Source organism: Chanos chanos, chromosome 16 (assembly GCF_902362185.1).
Source record: "Chanos chanos chromosome 16, fChaCha1.1, whole genome shotgun sequence".
Lineage (NCBI taxonomy): Eukaryota > Metazoa > Chordata > Actinopteri > Gonorynchiformes > Chanidae > Chanos > Chanos chanos.
Window position 1 is genome coordinate 6,652,817 of NC_044510.1, and position 25,234 is coordinate 6,678,050.

Here is a 25,234-nt window from a genome sequence, read left to right on the forward strand (position 1 = left end):
GGAGTGTAAAAGTGAGAAGATTTCAGAAAATATTTCATATGGAGAACCTATGATGTACAATCTTGCGGTGGTGAGGTACAAACTATTGAATATTCAACTTTTAGGACAGCAGTCTTAAAATAAATAACTTTTCAGTACATTGTTGAATTTTACTGAACAAGTTCAATCTGGTGGAACACACACTGGTTAAACTGACATAGTTGAGCATACTGTTGTGGTCTATTTTCCCCTTCTTTCTTTGCACTAAATGACTTAAGGATTAGTCCTTTTGAACGTCTCATTTAGCAAAATATCATCTGAAGTAAGTTCTAAAATAAATTATTAACAAGCAGTTTCAAAATACTCACACTCATTACATAGCAACCAAATTTAGTTGTTCTACAAGATGGATCATTAGAGGTCATGACACTCAGTCATCTAGAGGACCAATAAGAGTCTCTCATTTAACCATTTTGATTGTTGAGGGTTGGGAACTTATTAACACTGATTGGAGAACATGGAGGAGGGGGGTGGCCTACAATTAGAGCCAATTAAAGAGCTTTAAAAGTGACCACAGGAGTAGGCATCTACTATCACAAGCAATTGTGGAACTATGGCAAGAGTGTGGCATTCCATTGGCGTTGTAGCCATTTGTGTCTGCTTTAGTGCAGTCTGCAATGCAGTGCCTTGGTGGTCAGGAGCAGAGAAACCACAAACTCCAGCTTCCCAGATGTCGCAGCAGCAGCAGTTCCAACAGCAATCTGCCCCACAGAGATACAAGCCAAAGCAGCCACTGCCACCCAAGGCTGAACCGTTCCAGAGGTGTGATGTGGATGACTTTGATAAGGTGCATTGTGGTGAACCTGACATTACTGCTGCTGAGTGTGAGTCTATAAACTGCTGTTTTGATGGCCGGCAATGCTATTATGGGAAGGCAGGTAAGACACTAGTATGTGTTTTGGGTAATGTCTTTGACCCGTACCATCGTAACCATGTGGGGTGTTTCTTTAAACCATTATTTTTGCAACCAGTGACCGTGCAGTGTACCAGGGATGGTCAGTTTGTGGTGGTGGTAGCCAGGGATGCCACATTACCTGAGCTCAGTTTGGATTCCATCAGCCTGTTGGGTGGAAGTGATGCCCCCTGCAGTCCTGTTGGCACCACTGCAGCCTTTGCCATATTCCAGTTCCCCGTCACAGCGTGTGGGACCACCATGATGGTTGGTATCTTGTTCTTCTAACTGAGCTTACATGGAAGCCCTCATGGTACAAAGCAAATTTCCTTTTGCAGGAGGAAGGTGACGACTACATCGTCTATGAGAACATCATGTCCTCTTCCTACGAAGTGGGGGTCGGCCCCCTCGGCTCCATCACCAGGGACAGCCATTTCGAGTATGTGTTTCATGCACAGGGTGACTTTCTTCTTATTCTGCAGGGTCTTGGCTAATGGTTGCCTTTTGTGTCTAGGCTTCTCTTCCAGTGCAGGTATTCTGGTACTGCGGTTGAGGCCCTGGTTATTGAGGTCAACACCGTTCCTCCACCACCTCCAGTGGCTGCCCCTGGCCCCCTACGAGTGGAACTGAGGCTGGCAAATGGTGAATGCTTCGCGAAGGGATGCGTGGAAGGTGAGCCTCATTAGACCTGTCACTACAGTCTTGCAAGCCTGTTCTTGGCACAAATGACGTGCCGACCCCTCCCAAATTTCCACAGGCGACGCAGCATATACCTCGTACTACAGTGACGCTGACTACCCAGTCACAAAGGTCCTACGGGAACCAGTGTATGCGGAAGTGCGTGTTTTGGAGAGGACCGATCCCAATCTTGTCCTGACCTTGGGTGACTGTTGGGCGACATCTACCCCCAGCTCTGAAAGCGTACCTCGTTGGGACCTTCTTGTGGATGGGTAACCGCCAAGCTGGCATCCTCCTGCTTGTACAGGTCTTCTGCACTGTCTAGTCTGATTCTGGTTGTCCCTGCAGGTGTCCGTACCGGGATGACCGTTACCTGACTAATCTGATCCCAGTGGATGGGTCCTCCGGGCTTCAATTCCCAAGCCACTACAAGCGCTTTGTCCTAAAGATGTTTACCTTTGTGGATCCTGAGTCCCTGGTTCCTTTGCAGGAGCAGGTACTTGATCTGTTCCTTCATACAGTCCTCCAACACCACTACAGCTAATGTATGGCTCCCCTCTTCCTAGGTGTTCATCCACTGTAATACAGCTGTGTGTTCTCCATCGGCCGACCAGTCCTGTGAGGCGCACTGCGGCAGGCAGAGTGAGTAGCAACTCCAGCGTTGTAGAGGAAGTTGTTCCCTGATGCTGCTTATCTACCATCTTCTCTTGTTACAGAGAGGCATGCTGATGCAGTAAAAGGTGCTGCCCAAGAGACCTTGGTGTCCAGTAAGGAATTAAGAATTATTGCAGGGCTCTGAACTCCCATTTCAGTGCAGGTGTCTTGACTGTCTGAAATAAAGATTTGTTAAACTACACATGTCTTGTCTCTTGACTATTCTAGTGGGCTGTATTTGGAAGTTCATGTAGTTGTGCTTGAACTTCACTGCTGCTCTGGCTAGCCCGTTAATTAGTTTTGTTGGGGGGGGGGGGCCCCCCCATTTCACTATTCTAGGGGTTAGTGCTGTGTGCTCTACATGTGTTAAAATGGGGTGCAACTAGCAGTTTGCTCATGAGGGTGAGGCTTTGTGCCACATTGTACATTTCATATGCTGGATCAAGTTGCATGCACTTTGTCCCAGGAGATCAGACACCATAGCAAAAGTAACTGGCCTGAAACCACAATCAATATGCTTTGAGAATTACTTTTCTGTGGACTTGAGCAAGACTTGCAATACTGGGCAAAAGTTGACCAACTGCTGCCTGTTACACCACTAAAGCACCTGAAGGCCAATATTTCAGGCTTCTTGGACCTTTCAACCACTTGGCTGATTTTATGTATTTCCCTTTTTGTAAGGAAATGAGCTCTTAAGGTTTGGTTTCCACTGATCTGAAATGGATGGTTCTAAAATGTCCATGCACTCGAATTGTGCAATGCTTTTTACAAGTTCTATATTTTCTAACGTCCTATACCAGAAGTCAGCACCTGTCTTAAGTACTGGCATCCTTCAACTGTTCATGCAAGTCTACAGTTCTGTGGGGAGCACAGGTCTATCCATTTGTAGCTGCTTGACAGTTTTTAAAACAACTCGGCTTTAGTTCACACTGTTTGCAGTTTTTCGTCTGTTGGGTAACCAATCTTTTTTTTTTTTTTTAGCTTCATGTGCCCAGAATTGAACTCGTCTCAGAGGCCGAGCCAGCCTTACTCTGGTACAACATGACAAGGTGAAACCTTGGCAGTAACAGTGCCTTGGATTATATTCCCAAGGTGCTTAACAGTGTAGCCGACCCTTTTGGTGTCTGTTTATTCTTGTCTGTGGCTTGAGTGAGACCCAGCAACTTTGGGGAAGATCCTTGAGAAGTCAACTAAGAATCCTAGGGGTTTTGGCATCAGAAACCAGTAAAGCTTCTCAAACACTTGATTACACAAAGCCTTCTCAGGAGCCAAACCCTACCTCATCAGACACTTCCCCAAGAAGAAACCGATGGCCTCCTGCCTAAATGACTACCGCCCTGTTGCACTGACATCAGTCATCATGAAGTGCTTCGAGCGACTGGTTAAAACCCACATCTGCTCCTCCCTTCCTGACACCTTGGACCCTCTTCAGTTTGCATACAGACCAAACAGGGCCACAGAGGACGCCATGGCGTTACACACCACGCTCACCCACCTGGACAAGGGGAATACTTATGTGAGAATGCTCTTCATCGATTACAGCTCGGCATTCAACACCATCATCCCCTCAAAACTCGTTTCAAAGCTCGCTGAACTTGGTCTAGCACCCTCCATCTGCAGCTGGATATTAGACTTCCTGACGGGCAGGCCCCAGGTGGTGAGAATTGGCAGCCACACCTCATCATCACTGATCCTCAACACAGGCGCACCACAGGGCTGTGTGCTCAGCCCCCTACTGTACTCCCTGTACTGCCAAGCACAGTTCAAATGTTATCAAGTTTGCTGACGACATGACCATTCTGGGCCTCATCACAGACAACGATGAGACGGCTTACAGAGAGGAAGTGAGGGCACTAACCATCTGGTGCCAAGACAACAACCTCTCTCTCAACGTCAGTAAAACCAAAGAGATGATAGTAGACTTCAGGAGACAGCAGAGGGGTGGGCACCTCCCCATCCACATTGGTGACGCTGAAGTTGAGAGGGCCAGCAGCTTCAAATTCCTCGGTGTACACATCACCGAGGACCTCTCCTGGTCGCTACATACAGACACCATGGTCAAGAAGGCTCGCCAGCGGCTCTATTTCTTGAGAAGACTGAGGAAGTTTGACATGAACGCCAGCATCCTCACCAACTTCTACAGGTGCACCATCGAGAGCTTGCTGACGGGCTGCATCACGGTCTGGTACGGGAACTGCTCCGCCCACAGCCGCAAATCACTACAGAGGGTGGTGGATGCGGCACAGCACGTGACTGGCAGCAGACTCCCTGCCATTCAGGACATCTTCCACCAGCGGTGTCTGCGGAAGGCCCACAGGATCATTAAGGACCGCAGTCACCCAGCATGCAGACTGTTCTCCTTGTTACCGTCTGGCAGACGATACAGGAGCATGGCTGCACGCACCACCAGACTTAAGGACAGTTTTTACCACCAGGCCATCAGGCTTCTTAACTCCCACAACTAAACCCCCCCCCCCCCCCCCCGACTGGAGTCTGGACTACCTACTTTGTTGCACTGTTCACTGCTCAAGTGCATTGTTGCACTACTAACTTGCACTGCACTGTCTACCTTCACAGGTTACTATGATTCACAATGTTTACATGATACTGCACTGACACTTACACTGGTACATAAAGCTGTACATCCCCCATGTGCAATACCGCTGTTCACACTCGCCACTTTAAACTTTAGATCTAAGCCTCCTTTACATGTATATAGTGTATATTTCATATTCTGTTCCATATTCTGTTATATTTATTGCGCACCCTCCGTGTACCTTATTGTTCATTACGCATACCTCTCTTTTTATATTTTTCTTTTATATTTTTATAGTTAACTCCTTTTATATATTTATAACTCTCTTTTATATTTTCTCCTCTCTTTTATATTTTCTTTCTCAGTATACTCCTTATTCCCCTACTCTTAATCCCCTGTTTTGCTCTTCTACTCCTTGTGCTCTTATTGCTGAGTTGACCTGTTTCTCTCTTCTCACACATTTCATTGTACCATTGACCCCGTGTCAACCTACATATGACAAATAAACTCTTAAACTTAAACTTGTGCAGAAACCTGAGCAGGATCTGGTTAATATTCAGTCCGAGTAAGTGATGCTGGGTCCCGTCAAGAAGTTGTCTTGGAACTTACCAAAACCCCCAGTACAACAAGGGCGGTCGGAGGTGCCATTTCAGTTGACCACTACCATTCAGTGTGTGGGTGATATGATGCAGGTAGAAATGAAAAAGGACTTCTTTCTTTAGGCCCTGCACCTCCAGCCTCTGTCTTTGACCTTTGGAGACCATGCTGCTACAGGCACTGATTTCTTTTATTTATTTAATCTCTTTTTTCTTTTCTTTAAATTTAATCTCCAGGCAGTGTGCTACAGGTGACACTTGTTGAGGTTGTTGAGTAAAACATTATCACCCTTACTGGCTGTGAAATTAAGTTTTTAGGCTTTGTAATACGGACAGGTGTCCACGCCAGGACGACTGTTACCTAAGTACCATGGATCCTCTGGCTTCCAGTTCCCAACCCACTACAAACATTTCATCATAGACATGTCTACGTTTGTGAATCCTGACTCCCCACTTCTTCTGAAGTAGGTGCATCGCAGCTAGCTTTTTTGCAGCTGAGACTCCCGTTCGTTGATTTTAATTCCTTTTTGCTCATTCTAATTCTAATTCTATGTGGTCATCCACTGTAATAAAGCTTTGTGTTACCCATTTACTGGGGTGCAAATGAAATGAGTAGCTATATCAATTGTACAGACAGTCCTTACTTCTTGTCTTTTATCTTCCTCGCTTGTATGTTCCACGGAAATGCCACTGGAAATGGTCTTTGGTAGCCCATGGTAGTTCCAGCAGGGCCGTGGTCTTAGAAGCTTGCATAGAAGAACAACAGCCTCTCATAGACTTCTTGAACGCTGTTTGAATAAAAGTTTCCTGAGAGCTGAGCTGTTATCTCTTCAATATTAACGCCTGCTTGTACTCAGTGTGCATTCTGAGGGAAATTGCATACCACAAAGCAACACTTGCTTGTTTACAAATGAGAATTCTGTTCATGGCATTCTCAGTCTAATGTGGACACACGTGTTAGGGTAGGACAACTCCCAACAGTCGGACTGGCGACAGTGCCAGCCTTAGGTCCCTTGTTCAGCTTTTTGAGTCTCTGTAAAAAGACTGCTGGTGGCCTTTTACTTACAAGATGACTATTTGTGTGTATATTCTGCACATATTTACATAGATATACATATAAAGCTTGAAATATTTGGTTTATGGGTCTCATGACCTGTGTTTGTCTTTGCTAAAAGGGCATTTGGGCAGCGGCAAGTGCTTTTGCAGTGTGTCCCTCTTACACCATTTAATCTCCATTTTTAGTTCGGTTCCTCTAAATCTAGTGACACAAAATCTGATAGATAGCTTTAAATGTGTAGGCTGATCCGCCTTTGAGAATTTTTAAAAGCCATAAAAACCTTTTGCTTGACCTCAATTTTTCCATAACTGCTATTGAAGGAGTTATGTCTGATCCCTTCTGCCCTTTTCCCAGTTGTCCAGTGGGACAAATCCTGGGTCCTGTCATGGTCTGGGAAAATCTATTCAATCACAGTGTTAAACTACAAAATAAAACGACTCCCTAAATCAGAATTCATGACTTGTCTGTTTTCAATCTATTTTGTCCTCCCCAATGGTCCTATGTGCTTGAGGGTTAACTAGTAATGCTAGTGTGAAGTGTCAATCATATTCTCAGTTGGTGTTATGGTGAAAATGATAAGCCTTTATGTCTTGTGAACCTTGAAAAGGGTTTGCGCATAATCCACCCCTGTAGTGGGCGGCAAGGGTTGACTGCCTGATCTCCTCTCCAACCCTGCCCCCCCTCCCTTCAGTGGTGCAAAGTTGTGTTGTCAGGACTGTGTACTTCGGTCTCATGAACTCAAGAAATAATGTACGTTCCAATCCTAACCATATATACTGACTCATTCGTAGGCATACTTCAAAACCGTGGGTGAGGGAGGTGGAGCACACACGCTGTCTGTCTGATCTAAATCGGTGTGTGTTCTAGACAGCCCCGCCTTCTTTAGTGTCGTTATTTTTTTTCTTTTTTCCCTATCGTAACTAGCATACCATTTATCTTTCTCTGTCATTAGTAACTACTTCTTTACCACATACAGAAAAAGACTCCCTCTCCGACGACGACATATAACAAGTCACCTCAAAAGTTATCTCATTATTCTCCGTGATACGCTTAGGAATTTTGGAGACAGGCGTTTCGCGCAGGTTACCACTTGGTTTTACAGGACCCCGAACGGCCAAGATGGCTGCGCCCGAGAAAGTCGCCGGGGAGTTTGAAAACTGGCTTAATGATCGTTTAGACTCCCTTGAAGTTGACCGAGAAGTGTATGGAGCATACATACTCGGAGTTCTTCAGGAAGAGGAGAGCGACGAAGAGAAAAGAGATGCTCTTCAAGGCATTTTGTCCGCATTTCTGGTCTGTACATACCGGCATGTCTTGACGATGACTGCTGAATCGTTTGCTGGATATATTGCCGTATCTGAAGAGCACGCATGGGAATATTTAGCTTGTCTTAAGTAACTGTCGAATAAAATTATATCGACAAGGTTAATCCTGGCCCTAATAATTCTCCGTACATTTGAGTTTCGTTTAAGTTAATACATTAATCTTCACAAAGCTAATAAATGGAAGTATTGTTCGTACTACTGTACAATCCAGTTAACGTGATACCACAGGCTCTGATCAGAGCATAGTACAACCGATTCTTTATTTGCCAAAGTAGTACTCTATACGTAATATAAAATCTTTGTCAGCGTAACGTGACTACGACAGAGGTCATGTTTGAGTACAGCGTCTCTGCCAATGATTTGTCGACCATATTTGGAGGAAGTTTAAGATGTAGCCTACGGCGTTCAAAGAGGCCTCCAAACTATTCTTAGCCACGTTACTCTCCGCAAATGCCTTGGCTGTAGTACTATCAATGCATTCAGAAGATGCTGACCCGGTCTAACTCTCTGTAGACAACGTATGAAGAGTTCCAAATTTACGTCGCCTCAACTGCTTACGTCTAACACAAGAAATGGAGAGTTTAGTGTTTGTATTCACTCAGTTATGGTGTAGGCCTCTCCGAAAATTGCTTTTAATTAATGTATATCCAAAGTAGAATAGCACTGACACATAATATGTTTAGATATGAAAGCGCAGTTCAATAAATAAAGTGATTAACACATAATATATAGAATCATTAAGGAGGCTGGACAGAAATGACTCAAATATTCATTAATAAATGAGTGCTATCACTTATGTAAGCTGAGTGGAACACTGAAACTTTACATTGTAAAAACCATATTACCTGTACAGCTATATATGTATTATATGCATACATTGAAACAGGCTGGAATGTTTTGTGTTAAAATGTTATGGTTCTGAGAACTTCTGCTTTGTGTAACTAAATTTCTCATCTGAAACACATTAAGCTTTATTTGGAAACTCTTTTTTTTTTTTTTCAAACATAACTTCTCCCTGGCCAGCGGAGTAATTTATTACTCAGATATGAATGAAGCCTGTTTGTATTTTTTTTTTTTAATTTTATTAAGGAGGAAGATACTTTAGAGGAAGTCTGCCAGCAGATCATCACACAATGGAGTGAATGTTCAGCCCGATCTGCTGCCTCCAATAACCAGCCCGACTGTAAGTCAAAGAGAAAGAAAAAAGAAAGTAAAAGAAAAACATAGGCACATTTCATAACCCTTTTAACAGATGTCACAAGACACAGACAGATAACTGAGTGAAAATCCCCCCCTCTGTTTTTTTTGTTTTTTTTCTTCTTTTTTTCTCCTCGTTCTGTAGCTGAGGTCCAGGCGATTGCCAGTCTGATAGAGAAGCAGGCTCAGATCATCGTCAAACAGAGGGAGGTGTCTCAGGAGGCGCAGAAGAGAAAGGAGGCCCTGCTCGCTCAGTATGCCAACGTCACAGACGAGGAGGAATATCCTTGCCTAACTCATTTGTGTTTTTTTGTAGCATTGTGGAATGGATGCATAGGTGCATCACACACAAAAAAAAACAGAACTACTGCGTTTGTGTTATGGCGAGTTTTAAATGTCTAAGTACCTCTGGGACTTATTTAGGGAGTGGCCAAATAGCCACACAGCGCCGTGTTTCTCTCAGGTCCTGAGTGTCTCGGGTTTTTCCTCTCATCATCATGTTCCTTAACGCTCACACTGAAGGAGAGGAGGAAGACCAGACAGGAGCAGTGGGAATACCCAGTGACAAATGTATCCTTCCAAACAGCATTACAGCTCTGCTTCTTATAACCTAATGTCTCTAACACACACACAACAGCGTAACGTATACAAGAATTTAAAAACCTGCCTTGTCCTTATGTATCAAGGTATTAAACCTAAACACTTTGACTCAAAATTACACACAAACATTAGTCTAAAACCTGCCTTGTCCTTATCAGTCAATATAACCCACCTTCTCTAATACACACAGCAGTATACTGTACATAAGAATTTCAAAATGCTCAATCCGTTTTACTTTGCAAAAATGTCTCAGTTAGAAAGCGTTCAGGAAGGTAAATATTTTGGTTTGAAAGTAGGCGGAGTGACCACTGTGTTTTCAGAATGATCTATCCTTAGCTTTTGTTGACTTTGACATGCATTACATTAACATTACGTTACATTTATTAATTTGGCTTTTTACTCAAAGCAAATGTATGGGCATCTGAAATGGTTACCAAAGTCTGGAAATGATAACTTTCACCTTCACTGCCATCTTCAGCTCTGTTCAAGAACACAAACGTGGAAGATGTGCTAAGCAGACGCAAGCAGCAACGCGACCAGGCTAAAGAGGACGCGCAGAAGAAGAAAGAACAGGACAAGCTACAACGCGAGAAAGACAAACTTGCCAAGCAAGAACGGAAAGAGAAAGAGAAGAAACGTACACAGAAAGGAGAACGCAAAAGATAAAGAAAAAAAAACCCCAAAAACAAACAAAAACCAAACCGTGGCTGAAAAGCATCAAGGACAATGCAGATTGATTGTTTTTCTGTGAAACAAGATGGTGGTTAACACAACCCCTCATCTGGCCCTATCTTGACTTGAGATTCAAACTCTCGAGTTTTCAAACGCTCTTCGGGTTCCTCTATGCAGTTATGTGTGGGAAATTCTTCTTCTTTAAGCCAGTACACGGTCCAGAGTCTTTTTTCTTCCATTTCCTTCTTTCTTATACTCTAGCAAATCAGTTTCTTTGCATGATTGTTGTTGTATTTTTTTTAACCATTGAGGCAAGGTGAGTAACAAAGTGATTGAGGCAAACTGCACACATATCGGTGTCAGCCACCAGTTAGTGGCTCAGTGACAAATTTCTCTTGCTATGTATGTCACGTCAGTCATATTTAGAGTTTATTAACATTGTATGACATGCAAACTTGTTGTAGCTGCAACTTCTAAATGACGCATACCTCTGAATCAAGACATCAGCAAATCATCATCCATGAGTCTTGATCGGCTGTGTTGGTTTTTCTACTTTATTTTCTCTGCAAGGTAGTGCAAATACTTGTTCTTTCACAAGACGGTCACAACAGAATCCATCTACCAGTTCGCATGTCCATGTGTAGTAGAATTCCTTTTGCTAGTGCTGGACTTGAACTAATACCTTCAGGCACCTGAGGAAGAGATAAGGAAACACTGGAAAGAATTCCATCGTTTGAAACGTTATCTGGACAATAGTTGTCAAAAGTTGTCAGAACTCTGTGTCATTGTGAAGTTGCAGCTCTTGTTTGTGTGCCAAAACGCATCTGTTTATTCTTGAAAATAACGTATGTTTAACATTTAACTAATTGGTGAATGCGTGAGTGCAGATAGCAGTTTGTGGCTGGGACACAACGCCCTAAATTTTGAGAATGGGCTCCTACACCGTAGCTGCAGGCAACCTCGGGGGAATAAAGATGTTATTATTCGCCAGTAAGGTGTTTTTCACACCAAATACTACATCTAGATTCCAAACTCAACAGTGCAAAACTGCATCCGCTCACAAACCGTGCTAACCTTACGTCTCGAAGCAGACTCCGTGCTTGTCTTCTGCGCGTTGCTGTTGCCGCACATGCGGCTTGTTCAAAGTACTCAGAAATGCTGCAGGTAGCTTGTTTATGTAGCAATATCTGGACTCCGGTTGAAAACACGCAGCCAGACAAACCCAAAGAAAACTTATTATCTGCTTGTAGATGAGACCACATCTGCATACACACACACACACACACACACAATGTTTACAGTACAGCCCTAAGTGTTCCCCAGTTACACAGCGCGCCGAACAGCACAACTTTCGTTCTGGCCCAGTAACGAGCTGTCACAAGTTTATCAGCTATATCACAAACCTTAATTTGTTTGGATAAAGTGAGTAAGTGCAAGGTTTGAATAAATGTGTACTGTCCAAGCAGGTTCCCATGATTTGGGTTTAGGTGTATTGAGGACCCGTTTCGTCGGGTTATTTTCTGACCTACTGTTGGTAGTGCTCTAAGATCTTGTCTCCGCCGCAACTTTTTGAAAACAGACGGACTACCGTGAACAAACGATGTGTCATGCCGTGTAAAAGGGTATTGTTGCTGTCTCCGTTTTCTCTTTGAAGCTGCTACACGTTTGTGCCAATATCTTGTGAAATGCCTTCCCGTTCTCCATAGATATGCAGTACAGGCAAATGCATATCTACAAAGCTCTGCTGGATGATGACGCTCCTCTGTCATAGACCTTGTTTAACTCCCAGACTTAACTACAGGCAAACGACCTCTGAATTACCGTTGCAATGATGAAATAAACGGCACTTTGCTGTGAAGTTATGTGGAGATGAATTACATCAGTTGTTGCAAGACTTAGAACATGGGCTTCTGATTGGAATTGGACTGTTTAACTTTCGATAACGTATCCCCCCCCCCCCCAAACAGGTCTGCACCGTGGCTGACGATGGATTCATTTGTAACATCTTTTCAAATTCTTATTAAAAAAAATAAAACCTTTTTTAAGCACCAGTCAGGCTTTATTTGTCTTTATTGATGTTTATTAGTTCATTGACAACTAATAACAATGAAAATTTTTTTTATTTGTTTGTTTGTTGTTTTTTTGTAACAGAAACAGAGAATTAGTTATGAAACAAAAATATTAAAAGGTAATCATCACGTATATCAACAAGCCTGGAATTAGAGTGATTCACTTCATTTTGTCAGTCAGTCCATGGATGTGACTTTAGTTTCCCTAGCTCTTCACAGGAAGGGTAGTCTTACCTCTTACACTGAATTGAGTCGATTAAGTGATTAGTGAAATCACAAATTAGAAACAACGATCTTAATTAAAGGAGAAACATCACAGATTATTACATGGACACATATTGAGAGGAAAAGGTAGACACAATGGCTACAATTATGATTTTTCTTTTGAATCAAGAAGTGGACCTTTCAAAAGTAATTTAACAAAAAAATGTTAATCAAAGAAAATACTGACCAACTTAAATGTCACTGCAATTAAAATAATGTTCAAAGAAATAAACAATGGGGGAAAAAAAGAAGACTGAGTGGTTATAAATAGTGTCTTTAAATAACAGTACAGAACAGTGTTTCTTTTTTTTTCTTTTTCAAGATTCCCGTTTCTCAGTCTCAGGAGACTAGTTATGATTGCAATTAAATTATTTCAAGATAAATAAATTCCTCTTTTTTTTCATTTTTAACATGTATTAAGTAATTCCCTTTGCCCAGGACCAACTATTAATAATGTTTTTCAGTAAAATGTGAAGTCATGAGGGCAACATTATCCTTCAAACCTCATTATCAGACCTTACTCCTACTGCACTAACAGTGATCACCAACCACATAAAACCTCTTTTCTCTATAAATCTCCCTTTTCATTTGACTTTCTCTCTCATGCTCTCTCTCGCTCTTTCACTCAGTCTTTCACACTGACCTGTACATATTTCAAACAAGTCTCTTCTTTTCCCACCACATCGCTCCATCTCTCTCTCTCTCTCTCTCTCTCTTTCTGTCTCTGTCTCTCTCTGTATCAAGCAGTTGAAAGTAGGTATTGATGGAGGTGGACTCAAAAACAGAAATGGCATAATGTCTGGTTTGGGTAAAGCGAATTTCTGATCAAAGATGTTGATTAGCTTTTTTTTTTTTTTTAATATGATAAATACGACTAGATAACTGAGATTCAGCCTGAACTGCCCAAAACTGAGCCTACTGGGTTTTTTTTTTCACATTAAATAACGAAAATTAACAACATGCAATCCACTGAACGGTCAATCACACTGTCTCTTATTGGCTTCTCTGCTCTGACACTTATGACAATGCGTGCTGTACGCACACGCACACACACACACAGAGCTGGAGGAGGTAATCAGAATGCAGGGAGGGCTCTTTCTGGACTGGCTTGGCCAGACCTGCCTTGTCCCACAGGAGCGCATGTGTGCCGCTCTCCTCCCTCATCTGGATGCGTGTCAGTTCTAGGCAGGGTCATCTGCAGGCCACACCACAGCGCAGTGCGAGATTTTCTGGTGCTGCTGCTCAGGTCTTTCAGCGCGGACGCCAGCAGCAGGATGTCTGTGGGAGGTAAAAACACAGACTCCAGGTAAGAGAGAGCGAGAGAGAGAGAGAGAGAGAGGGAAGGAGAGAGGAGGTGGGTTGGTTTGTTTTAAAAAAAAAAAGTTACAGCAAAAACATTTTGATAGAAATGTTCTATGGATGCATGTCGTTTGGAACATGCAAACAAGATATTTTTTGCATCTGCCATTCTCAGCTGGTACTGCTTATAACTGAAGACTGGACAGAATATTCCTACACTGTCCTACTCAAACAAGGAAAATGTCATACGATCATATTTTGGTACTTACCATGGTTATCTCGGCATAGACATGAGATTCACTTGGGTGTTTTTTTTAAAGCATAACATATCAGCAATTAACAACGGCTTACAGGCCAAATCAACCACTTACTCGTGACAAGTTTGTCGAACAGGCTTTTACTACAGTCTGAACACCAAACCACTATTTCGCAATATCCAGGTGACTGTATGAGTGTGCGCGCGCATGTGTGTGCGTGCGTGCGTGTGTGTGTGTACCTCTGTCTTCCCTGTAGTATGCTGGTCCCTGTCTCTGTCTGTTGCAGGTGATGAATTCGTCTTTGCGGCGTGCCTGGGTGATGTAGATGGCTTCCAGGTGTTTGTCTAAAGCCGTGCAGATGTTGGCGTGAAGAGGCAAGCTCCGCAAGCGTTCCATCTTCCCCAACAAGCTCACCACCTACAAACACAGCGCCATTTCCCATAAAGCACCGTCTCACGCAAGAAACCAATCAGTCCTACGTGTGAACAATATCAATTCCTTCACAGTACAGAATGTAACAATACTGTCCTCTACAAGAGAGCAAAATGTCATCTATACTAAAATTAAGGTATTACACTCTGCTGGAAACACTGACCTTGGAACTATACGCACTGGTCACATTATGTGATGTTCCTACCTTATGAGGCACAATGTATAGATGTACAATTACATACTGTAGTCCATCTGTGGCCATGCACAATTTGTCAGACACCCTCTACCTCAGTGGTTCTGAACTCCAGTTCAGGGGGGCCACTGTCCTGAACGTCTTTGTTTTAACTCTCCTGAGCTCAGGACTGACAAACCTGATTCCACTGACCAATTAATCATCAAGCCCTTGATTAGCTCAATTAACTGTGACAATGAAGAATTAAAACAAAGATGTGCAGGACAGAGGCCCCCCAGGACTGGAGTTGACAACCACTGCTCTACCCCGTTCACTAACGGTCAGTTTCTTACCACAGGACCGCTGTTGACCGTGTTTATGAAGGACTAGTGGATGGCTAACACAAACTGTGCTTGGTAACAAATGGACAGTAGTCTCTAACTGTACACCAGCAAACTTTACCCAAATAATAGGTGTCTATCGTAAGGTGGCCCATGAGTGTATAATACAATTAACACTATGTATTATACAAAAAAAAAAAGAACCGTTGAACAATTTAAATAAGCAAACCTGTCACCAGCAGAAAAACCCTTTACAAACAATGCCACAGAACATAATCTCCATGCGCAGATACAATAAAACAGCGTATTAAAAAAAACATACATTTTTCTTATCTTCTCATTTCAACCCGCCCATCTCTCAGACTCTGTATTCATGTGTTCATGTAATGTGTTCCTCCACAGGCTGTTTTATGATCGTGACTGTTGTACTGACTGTGACAGCGTAGGAACGAATATTAATGTCCTAGTCATATTCTGAGTATTTGTTATGGTTTGCCGTAAAATTATGTATGCATCCTATGACCATTTGAGTTGTACCTGCTGCGGAAACAAATTTCCTGTACAAGGACATGAGATTCAAAACTCTAAATGTAAATTAAAATGTGACATATGTGACTAAAGCGAACCCATATGTTCAACACAAACAAACAGATGCATATAATCAGTGTGGTCCGACAGAAGGTAACAGAATACAAAATAACCCAAAACATGCTTACCGCACAGTATAAGACAAACAGATGTAGAGGAGAGTTAAAAAAAAAAAAGGGGGGGGGGGGGGGGGGGGGGGGGGAAGCTGGAACAGAACCAATTGCATAAAAAGAATTAAGACGTCAACGAAAAATAAAGAACACATTAGTCACGAAACGGCAGGTTTGTCTGGGCTCAGGTCTTCACAGAGTCATGCAGTGAAACAGGGTGTGAGACTGCTAACCTTGGCTTGCTCTCTCAGTTGGTCCACTATGACCCGGTCCACTCTGGAGGGGTTTGGGGGCATTTTGGGCAAAGTGTTAGTGCTTGTCATAGACATACGCTTCCCTGGGTAGTTCTTGGCCAGGATCACTTCAGCCTGTCAGAAAGAAAAAAAAAAGGAAAGAAAGAAAGAAAGAAAGAAAAGTGTGTGACTTTTAAAGTGGAGAAAAAGGTCATTCGGCTAACCTTACTTCATCCATTAGTTAATATTTAAAATATAACACTCATTTACATAACTGATGCATTCAAGTATCTTGAGGGGATGCCCTGGAGCGTTTAATATTCGCGGTTTTAAAAAACCTAATTAAAAACTTTGACATATACATATGCAATTATAGGCGCTTTTACATGTAGTGTATAAGTTGAGAGAGAGAGAGAGCAAAGCTGCAAAAGGTACACTAAGTACATTTTTTTTTCCGCAAAGAATTTAGTAAAAAGTAGTGTCCTTTTGAAACTGTGCTCTCTCTTTGTTTGTTTACCTCTACGTTTGAAAATACACGAGTCAACAATCTTCCTCTGACACATGAAAACTATAGGCATGTTGGCCACAGTACATATACTCATTTCTCTACGAGTTTTCAGAGGTGTGAGGTTCATTTAAAAAGTCTGGAGCCCTACCCTCTTTCTCTCTTTCTCCAGCATCCTCCACTGCTCGTAGCAGTCCTCTAAGTAGTAATGCAACTGGCTAGTGGGGCTTCCGTGACTCTTGCCCAGTTTCGGGGACCTCAGAGCAGACAGGAAGCCCGCGAAAGGCCCATCCATGCCTTGGCCTGATCCCATCATCTCTTGCAGATAGGGGTTAAACGAGGCCATGTCTCCGTCTGGGTGGACATCACCAAGATCCATGAGGGGCACGGTGCCACTGCAGTAGGGTATTTGAGTGCGCGAGGGGAACAGGGGGCACATATTCTGCCTGGGGTCAGCCATCTGGTAGAGGTAAGGGAGAAACAGAGGTGACTGGGTTTTTACCATCGCTGCGCCGGCTGAGTTATGCCTGGTCTGGTTGCCGTACGTGTTCCCAAAGCCATCCAAGTATGGGTTCTGTAGGAGCCCCTGTTTCTTTTCTGTTTCTCTGGGGAGGCTGGCAGGGGTTTTGGCGGGCTTCCCGACAAAGTTTTGAAGGCTGTGTGGATTTCCCATGAGGCCTGCTGCCGCTGCAGCTGTAAGGAGTCTGCTTTTCTCTTGATGAAGGTCAAAACCAATCCCTTCCCCAGCCCCCTTATTCATTACCTCAAGACCCAGTCCTGGGGGACCCTTCCTACACTGGTGCCCTGGTCCATCATCCTGGCCAAAATCAGGTAGGACCTGAGCTGTACTCCTTGGCATCTGGTGGTAGGAGACCAGAGGAACAAATTCACCCACAGAGTGGGACATGAGCTTGGATAAACCCTGGGGTCCGGTGTTGCCATTTGTTTTGGCAGGTAACTTGGTTTGGGTCTGGTGTTGGTGGTTTTCCTGAGCATAATGAGAAAAATACTGATTGAGACTAGGTTGTGGTATATTGGGTCCTCTTTGACTGGCTCCCTTGCTTGGGTATGGAGTCGGGGAGCTGAAGGAAGACGAGAAGGATTTTGGCAACTCTTGTTGGTGACCAAATCCAGCGAAATCTTTATAGGTGTTCTCATTCTGCAATGGCAGCCTCTTGATTCCTGTTTCTCCTGCTCTCTTCACTCCGAAGCCTCCGGCAAATTCTTTCTTAAACTGGGACGTCTGAGCATCGAACGCTGACATTCCTGGGGATGGGAAACTACTCTGTTCGGCTGTCTTATCTTCGTAATGCATCAAGGATACAGGCCTGTTCTGGACAGGATCTCGACTATGAGGTCTTTCCTGCTGCCCCGTAAAGAGTGCCTGCATGGTACTGGCCAACCTGTTGGCATCTGGCCCTGAGGAGGGCCTGTTCCTATGTTCTTTGGCTCTGCTCCGGGACATGAAGTCAGGGTACGGGCTGAAGTACGAGTCTCCGGCCCCTACCGCGTGATCCGCTAGTATGTTTGTTGCACCACAGCAGCCAGAGTCTTTCCCAGCGGTGATGCTGTACTCGGATTTAACCGATCTGTTTTTGGATAGATAGGGAGAGTTGACCCCAGATGGTGCGTCTAAGCCAGGAGGTCTGGGCAGACCTTGGATGGGTTGACAGTAGTCTTCTGTCTCTCCAGTGTAGGAGGGCGGGAGCCAGTGGGTATCGGTGGTATCAAGACCATTGAAGTGTCTGTAAAGGTCATTTCTCTGTCGAGAGTCTCTGTTCGCCGTCTGGCTGGAAGAGACGTGATTGGACTGACAGTCTGAGTTTGTCTGTATCTTTACATCTGGGTTAAAAAACTGAAGGCTGTCCTCCCTCATACATTTAGGAGACCAGACACCTTTCAGACTGGAGGGTACCCTGCTGAGAGTTTTATACCAATGTCACACACTTGTTTAAACCTGAAAACTTTGACTCAAAATAACACAGCAATATTAGGCAAAAAAACCTGCCTTGTCTTTATTATTAGGCCTAAATCTAATTTAAATTAGGGGCTCTAAAATGTGGTTATAATGAAGTTACTAACTCTTCTGAGAAGTAAGACTCCATTCGATCAGCTTCTTCCAAGATGTTGGACACAAGTCCATAAAGATCAGCTTCATTTTCACACTCATTCCCATCCAAGACATTCCTACAAAGGGAACAATCGGCAGTGTATCAGCTTTAAGAAACCCTATCCCACTGACATGAAAAGGCTTGTTTTTTTTCTGAAGCTCTTCAGGAATTTTACAAAGAATATGAGGCTCAGTTTCATTTCATAATTTAGAAAGGCTTCAGCTAACCTGTTCTTCGGGTTGCCTTGAGCATAGTCCATTGGTTGGTAAGAGTCATCTTGAGTTGCCCATGGAGTGTAGGGAGGTGGCATGTCCTCTTTCACAGGAAAATCCGGTAAAGGATTGTAAGACTGGGCCAGCCGTCCACTGTCCCCACTAAAATGAGTCTACACAGAAATCATGTAGTTTTAGAATTCACAAAAAGCCTTAATTATTGACTGACCTGAATCTAAATGTATTTTGTGTGTTTATGTAATGAAGTACATGCTGCTTCAGTTGGTGTACAGAACCCACTTTGAGGAGACCTGTAAATATGTTTATTGCCTATAGATGAAATAGCCAAAGGCTTTTTCCTCACCTGAAGCCTGTAAGGTGAAAAGTATAAATCTGCTTCAGAGCTCTGGAATCCATCAAAGGCCATTCTTCCGCCACTCATACCTAAATCACTGATTTTATTCTTCACTCCATTATTAACCTTGGATGGATAAAAAAAACGGTTATATATTAAATAACGCAAATATCTTACAGCTTATAACTATTTCTATCACTGTTTCTATAAAAGCAACTTTAACTTGAGCGGCAGTCTTATTTTTAAAAACGAAAAGAAGCGAACGGAGAGCAGAGGCACAACCCAGCCGCGGCTCCAGGTTTAAATCAAAATTCGTGTACACATCAAAATACATGTTATTGTATACGCTGTACAAACAAACATAGCTGGCAACAATGTTATCCACTGTATTTCATACTACAGAAAACCTTGAGAAATATGGGGTCAAATCGGGAAAACTGATGGACACCGTACTGGATAACATGATATCAGAGTCAAGACTGAGCATACTCGCAAGATGGTCGGAGGGGCTCGCGAAACAAAATGGTTGTTCTCAGGTCAGAGTCGCTAAGATAAGCCAATGTTGCTGGAGAGCAACTTGTAATCATGTATTATTCAAAAAAGCTATACTAGGGAGATCATATATAAACGTAGCTAGGATCGTTCACCAACAACGTGGCTAATAATCACTGAGGAAGCCACATCACCGCTAGAATTTTGCTATGCAATTAAGGTGCTAGGCAATCAAGGTTAACGTTAGCTTACGTTAGCTTACAATAGCCACTCACCTCCATTGGTAAATTAAGCCGACGATAAATTACTACCTCAGTATAGCTCAATGAGTTCTTTTCACGTAAATGATTTCTTCAGGCGAGACCTATAGTATAATGAGCAATAACATTAATTAAATACTAAAAACATGGCAAACGCTGAATGGCAAAGACCCAGCTTTCATTATCTCGAGCTAGCCCGTTAAAAGAAACTTGTGTTCGAATATCGTCTTCGCGAGATCGTACTTACCCGCGAAGCGTTGTCCATCACCTTGGCACCATAGGTTACGAAAAACACGATTGGTCGTTGAAAAGTTCTCAGATCCAATCATTTTCCATCTAGTTTTCGCCAAATTAAGTCACATAGCAACTGAAGTATGTTTTTTGCATTACTTTGACCCCATGTCCTGTGTGAAGTGACCAGTTTGCAACAGTTATAGGCTGCTTGCTCTGATGCGTGGGCAGCGACACAAACAATTAGGAGAAAAAATTGTAGCGTCATTCTAAATTATTCTAGTTTCTTGTTCTTTTTATCCAAGAGACTGTTTAAAGTGACTTTTATCACAAAAGTTGTACTTAACGCTTTGTGATATGCGATGCCGATAATTTATATCATGGGGCTGTTGATTTAGTGGAATCCACTCATTTCCTTTCAACAGTCTTGTATTTGTATCTGCTTAATATTGAACTTAACGGTGGTACTAATGCAACAGACAGCTCATTGTGGCTGGATGCTTCCATATGGCTGGTTTGCATTCTGCCTGTCTTGGAGGTCGCTTTGGATAAAAGCTTCCGCGACATGAATAAATGTAAATGTAATGTAATGTAATACAGTAGTTTATGGTGTGGAGGGAAAGGCCCATATGCTATTGCTTGGCTTCTCCACATGATGTCAGTGTTTACTGACATTATATTTACGTGAGTTTCAAACCCCAGAAGGATAGATAGATAGATAGATAGATAGATAGATAGATAGATAGATAGATAGATAGATAGATAGATAGATAGACAGACAGACAGACAGACAGATAGATAGATAGATAGATAGATGTGTGTTTTTATTTCAGATAGATTACTTTAGAGTGTAGGTGAAGAACTGGAGCTGCGAGTGAGAAAGGTATACTTAATAAGGCCGTATATTAAAAGGTGAAAACTAATTTCTACTTTTTGGTGGTGTTTCTACGCGGAGCTGATATCATTCCTCCATTTCTTATTGGTCATGAGAATTTTTTTGGGAAGGGGCTTTGAGGTGGACATCTGTTTCAAGACCCCCGAAAATCCCTCCTTCTTTTCACTGGGTGCGTTTCGAGTCAGTTTTGGTCAGAGAGAGGGGGGGAGCTTGAAACAGTTTGCGCCGACAAAGGGGAAAAAGTCATGCAGTCACTTTCGAGAGCGTAACAGATTTTTGCAGGACTGAAACTATGTGATTTGAGTTAGCTTACGAAAGTTTTGCAGTGTTTTTAATTCTGCAGCGATATTATATTCGAATTATTGTCACAGTTCGGAACTTTATCAGTTGTTTTTTTTTTTTCTTTCTGTCGGAACACCAAAACATATTTCAGTCTCTTCACTTTCAACAGAGAAGATGAATTTCCAGAGAAGTTCCGTATTTCTTGCTTTCTTCCTACAGACTTATCTCGTTGTGTCGGGTCAGTATCAAGGTGACAGTGGAATAGCGGTGCCTGAACATGGATTCTGCCAGCCAATATCTATACCGCTATGCACAGACATCGCGTATAATCAAACTATTATGCCCAACTTAGTTGGACATTATAACCAAGAGGACGCGGGACTGGAAGTGCACCAGTTTTACCCTCTCGTTAAGGTACAGTGCTCTCCGGAGCTTAAATTCTTCCTATGCTCTATGTATGCGCCAGTGTGTACAGTCTTAGAGAAGGCTATACCACCATGCCGGTCCATTTGTGAGAGAGCAAAACATGGTTGCGAGGCCCTAATGAATAAGTTCGGTTTTCAATGGCCGGAGAGATTGAGGTGTGAGAATTTCCCTGTGCTGGGGGACGGACACATCTGCGTGGGTCAGAACGACTCCGCCGCAACGGTCCCACCCGTTCACATGCCGGTACCGGGTACACCGGGGGTCATGCTGTACTCCCCCCCAGACAGGCCATTCCGCTGTCCCGCGGCGCTCAAAGTCCCGTCCTACCTCAACTATAAATTCTTAGGGGAATTAGACTGCGGGGCGCCTTGTGAATCCTCTAAAACCCACGGAGCCTATATGTTCTTTAATGACCAGGAAATCGAATTTGCTCGCATTTGGATCCTGATCTGGTCCACCCTGTGCTGCGCTTCCACATTGTTCACCGTGACGACCTACCTCGTTGACATGCAACGATTCAAATACCCTGAAAGACCTATCATCTTCCTCTCTGGCTGCTATACCATGGTTTCCATTGCATACATCGCTGGCTACTTTTTGGGTGACAAGGTTGTTTGTAACGACAGGTTCTCGCCAGAAGGCTACAAAACAATTGTTCAGGGCACAAAGAAAGAAGGCTGTACCATACTTTTTATGATGCTATACTTTTTTAGCATGGCTTCCTCAATCTGGTGGGTCATTCTCTCCCTGACTTGGTTCCTAGCTGCTGGTATGAAATGGGGGCATGAAGCCATTGAAGCAAATTCTCAGTATTTTCACCTAGCTGCTTGGGCGGTCCCAGCCGTGAAAACCATCAGCATCCTGGCCATGGGGCAAATCGACGGTGACGTGCTGAGCGGCGTTTGCTTCGTGGGGCTTAGCAACCTCGACCCGCTCCGCGGCTTTGTGTTGGCACCCCTCTTCATCTACCTCTTCATAGGCACCTCTTTCCTGCTGGCCGGCTTCGTGTCGCTCTTCCGGATCCGCACCATCATGAAACACGACGGCACCAAGACGGAGAAGCTGGAACGGCTCATGGTCCGAATCGGCGTCTTCTCCGTGCTCTACACCGTGCCGGCTACCGTGGTGATAGCCTGCTTCTTTTACGAGCAGGCCTTCCGCGAGCACTGGGAACGCAGTTGGGTGAGCTCCAACTGTAAGTCTCTAGCCATCCCATGCCTGTCACATCCCGCCCCTCGAATGACCCCCGACTTCACGGTGTACATGATCAAGTACCTCATGACCCTTATCGTTGGCATCACCTCTGGGTTCTGGATCTGGTCCGGAAAGACCCTGCACTCCTGGAGGAAGTTCTACACGAGGTTGACCAACGGCAAACATGGTGAGACTACAGTCTAGAACATTCTGCTTGTGAGACGCAGAGGAGAGGGCAGCTCGCGCCAACATTTCCGGATGCTTTTTTTTTTTTTCTTTTTTGTTCTTTTTTTCAAAAACGGTGACTGCATTTCACAAGATGGAGAGGCTGTGGTTAATTTCTAAGCATTTTATCAGTGTTTGAAAGCAGCACCGCAGGAAAGCAGACTTTTTCGTGGTAGTCCTTTCAAACGAACGAGGTCGACGGACTGGAGGTACGTGGACTGGTAGAAGGACAATTCAGGACAAACTGACTTAAACTTTGAGTTTTCTGAAACAAACGTGGCCTCTTCAGATGCCATGTGCTGAAACGCTCACCTCCCCCACACTCCTCCTTTTTTTTCTTTCTTTCTTTCTTTCTTTCTTTCTCTCTTTTTTTTTTTTTGTTACCGGCCATAAAATCTGTACTCAGAGAGCCAGATACCAGCTGGGAATTTAACAAATGACAAACGGAGGGGAAGGAGAACTGGGGGAGGGGCAGACATTTTTAGACTTCATTTTACAGTCTGGCGGCCAAATGTGTCAGATGTAATTAAGAGCAACTGTACATAGTACTTGTAAAATGATATATATATATATATATATATGTGAATATAATTATATATTTGTATTTAAAAGAATGTTGAATCTGCCTTTTTATGTTTATCTGTTCTTGAGCTTGACAGTCTTCAGAAAAAGAATCCACAGACTATGCACTCTCTTGTGCTTGTGCTCTCTCTCGCTCTCTCTCTCTCTCTCTGTCTTTCTCTCTCTCTCTCTCTCTCTCTCTCTCTCTCTCTCTCCCTCTACTCAGATAGGGTTCTGTGCAGCCATTTTTCACGCTCATGTTTCTCGTTCTGGAAGCTGTTTCATATTAAAGACTCCGGATATACAGTACCTCCCCTCACTTGGCCCCTCTCCTATTCTCTATCTCCCTTTCTCTTTCTCTCTCTGTCCTTCTCTCTCTCTCTTTCTCTCTCCCTCTTTCCATACCCCTCCCCCACACCCCTCCCTTAAATACCGTGCTCCAGAATTAGTCTGTGATAAGAAGTGTGAGTAAAGGATCTCGTTGTATGTGTGTGTGTGTATGTGTGTGTGTGTGTGTGTAAAGTTGCTATGCTTAAGGGAGGGAGGTGTATTGCCTTTATTTTAAGTCACACATGGAATTAACAAGAACCAAGTGAAAAATGCTGTAACTTTAAAGAAAGTTGTCATGTTTACCCCCAGAATGTCGTCCAGTTCTTCAGGGACCTCTTAAACAGATTATAAAGATGCCATTTCAACCATGCACATTCTTACATGGATGTACGTGAATCATCAGCCATGTGCGTATGAGAGTGTGTGTGTGTGTGTGGGCACGTGTGTGCGTGTGTGTGTATGAGAGAGAGAAGGAGAGAAGGTTCCATTTTGACAAAATTCAGTAGCAAGAGATGATGGGCAAATAGCTCTCACATGAACCTGAGAGACTAAGTGTGTGTGTGTGTGTGTGTGTGTGTGTGTGTGTGTGTATGGAGGGGGGGGGGAATGAGAAACACATGATTGGATGAATTTGTGTATCTGTTTCACTTAAGAGGGTTTTGCTTTATTGGTATCTGTTCTGATTTGCAGACATCTTCATCATTGATTCTGCTGCCAGGAAAATTGTTTTTCCAGCGGAATGTCTGATGAAGAAAGCAAGCTGACTCGGTCTTGTACAAAAAAAAAAAAAGAAGAAGAAAGAAAAAGAAAGTCGCAAGAGGAGTTCAGAAAAACGTCTAGAAAATTCTATCAGTATGTTGGTTTGGCAGTATATCAAATTGAGGAATTTAGGTCAACTTCTCAGACAGACTACAGAGAGTATACATCACAGGCGTCCCTTTATTTATAAGCGGACCTTTTCTTTTTATTTAACTTGTTTAAAAATTGAGGGGAAAACGTGTTCCTCCGCCTGCATGTGAGTGTGTGTGCCGGAGAGGAGAGAGGGGGTTTGGCACAAAGTCGTCCTTGTTTTTTGTTTGAGAACAGGGGGGTTTGTCTCAGGTGCACGTTTAAGTTAGAGCTAACTCTTTAACTGGAGAAGTTT

At 43.4% G+C, this 25,234-nt stretch overlaps 4 protein-coding genes across 4 annotated transcripts; 3 read left to right on the forward strand and 1 right to left on the reverse strand.

The window, feature by feature from the left end:
- Positions 1–592: 592 nt before the first annotated feature.
- Positions 593–2,408, forward strand: LOC115829758 (zona pellucida sperm-binding protein 4-like). The gene is made up of 8 exons (XM_030793926.1): positions 593–917; positions 1,011–1,198; positions 1,270–1,370; positions 1,446–1,603; positions 1,689–1,881; positions 1,958–2,105; positions 2,176–2,251; positions 2,326–2,408. The coding sequence occupies exons 1-8, from the start codon at positions 593–595 to the stop codon at positions 2,406–2,408; spliced, it is 1,272 nt and encodes a 423-aa protein (XP_030649786.1).
- Positions 2,409–7,571: 5,163 nt separating this feature from the next.
- On the forward strand, positions 7,572–10,241 carry ccdc43 (coiled-coil domain containing 43). Its single transcript, XM_030794075.1, has 5 exons — positions 7,572–7,745; positions 8,867–8,960; positions 9,120–9,255; positions 9,492–9,544; positions 10,053–10,241. Exons 1-5 carry the CDS (start codon positions 7,572–7,574, stop codon positions 10,238–10,240), a joined length of 645 nt encoding a protein of 214 aa, XP_030649935.1. The 3' UTR covers position 10,241.
- Positions 10,242–13,654: 3,413 nt separating this feature from the next.
- On the reverse strand, positions 13,655–19,266 carry moto (minamoto). Its single transcript, XM_030793927.1, has 7 exons — positions 19,204–19,266; positions 18,855–19,012; positions 18,599–18,703; positions 16,668–18,435; positions 16,012–16,146; positions 14,375–14,552; positions 13,655–13,857 (listed from the first exon to the last, which is right to left on the reverse strand). Exons 1-7 carry the CDS (start codon positions 19,264–19,266, stop codon positions 13,655–13,657), a joined length of 2,610 nt encoding a protein of 869 aa, XP_030649787.1.
- Positions 19,267–21,338: 2,072 nt separating this feature from the next.
- On the forward strand, positions 21,339–23,512 carry fzd2 (frizzled class receptor 2). The gene has a single exon (XM_030794064.1). The coding sequence runs from the start codon at positions 21,529–21,531 to the stop codon at positions 23,176–23,178; it is 1,650 nt and encodes a 549-aa protein (XP_030649924.1). The 5' UTR covers positions 21,339–21,528; the 3' UTR covers positions 23,179–23,512.
- The last annotated feature ends 1,722 nt before the right edge of the window (positions 23,513–25,234 follow it).

What these genes read in the sequence shown, in the direction of transcription:
- moto (XM_030793927.1), bottom strand. Translation starts at nt 19,266, where the DNA reads ATGGCCTTTGATGGATTCCAGAGCTCTGAAGCAGATTTATACTTTTCA. An exon ending in CAAGGCAACCCGAAGAACAG is followed by an intron (nt 18,704 to 18,854) that starts GTTAGCTGAAGC and finishes TTCCCTTTGTAG; the next exon opens with GAATGTCTTGGATGGGAATG. An exon ending in ATACTACAGGGAAGACAGAG is followed by an intron (nt 13,858 to 14,374) that starts GTACACACACAC and finishes TACCTCCCACAG; the next exon opens with ACATCCTGCTGCTGGCGTCC.
- ccdc43 (XM_030794075.1), top strand. Translation starts at nt 7,572, where the DNA reads ATGGCTGCGCCCGAGAAAGTCGCCGGGGAGTTTGAAAACTGGCTTAAT. An exon ending in CTCCAATAACCAGCCCGACT is followed by an intron (nt 8,961 to 9,119) that starts GTAAGTCAAAGA and finishes CTCGTTCTGTAG; the next exon opens with CTGAGGTCCAGGCGATTGCC. An exon ending in AACGTCACAGACGAGGAGGA is followed by an intron (nt 9,256 to 9,491) that starts ATATCCTTGCCT and finishes TAACGCTCACAC; the next exon opens with TGAAGGAGAGGAGGAAGACC.
- LOC115829758 (XM_030793926.1), top strand. Translation starts at nt 593, where the DNA reads ATGGCAAGAGTGTGGCATTCCATTGGCGTTGTAGCCATTTGTGTCTGC. An exon ending in CGCGAAGGGATGCGTGGAAG is followed by an intron (nt 1,604 to 1,688) that starts GTGAGCCTCATT and finishes AAATTTCCACAG; the next exon opens with GCGACGCAGCATATACCTCG. An exon ending in TGGGACCTTCTTGTGGATGG is followed by an intron (nt 1,882 to 1,957) that starts GTAACCGCCAAG and finishes TTGTCCCTGCAG; the next exon opens with GTGTCCGTACCGGGATGACC.
- fzd2 (XM_030794064.1), top strand. Translation starts at nt 21,529, where the DNA reads ATGAATTTCCAGAGAAGTTCCGTATTTCTTGCTTTCTTCCTACAGACT.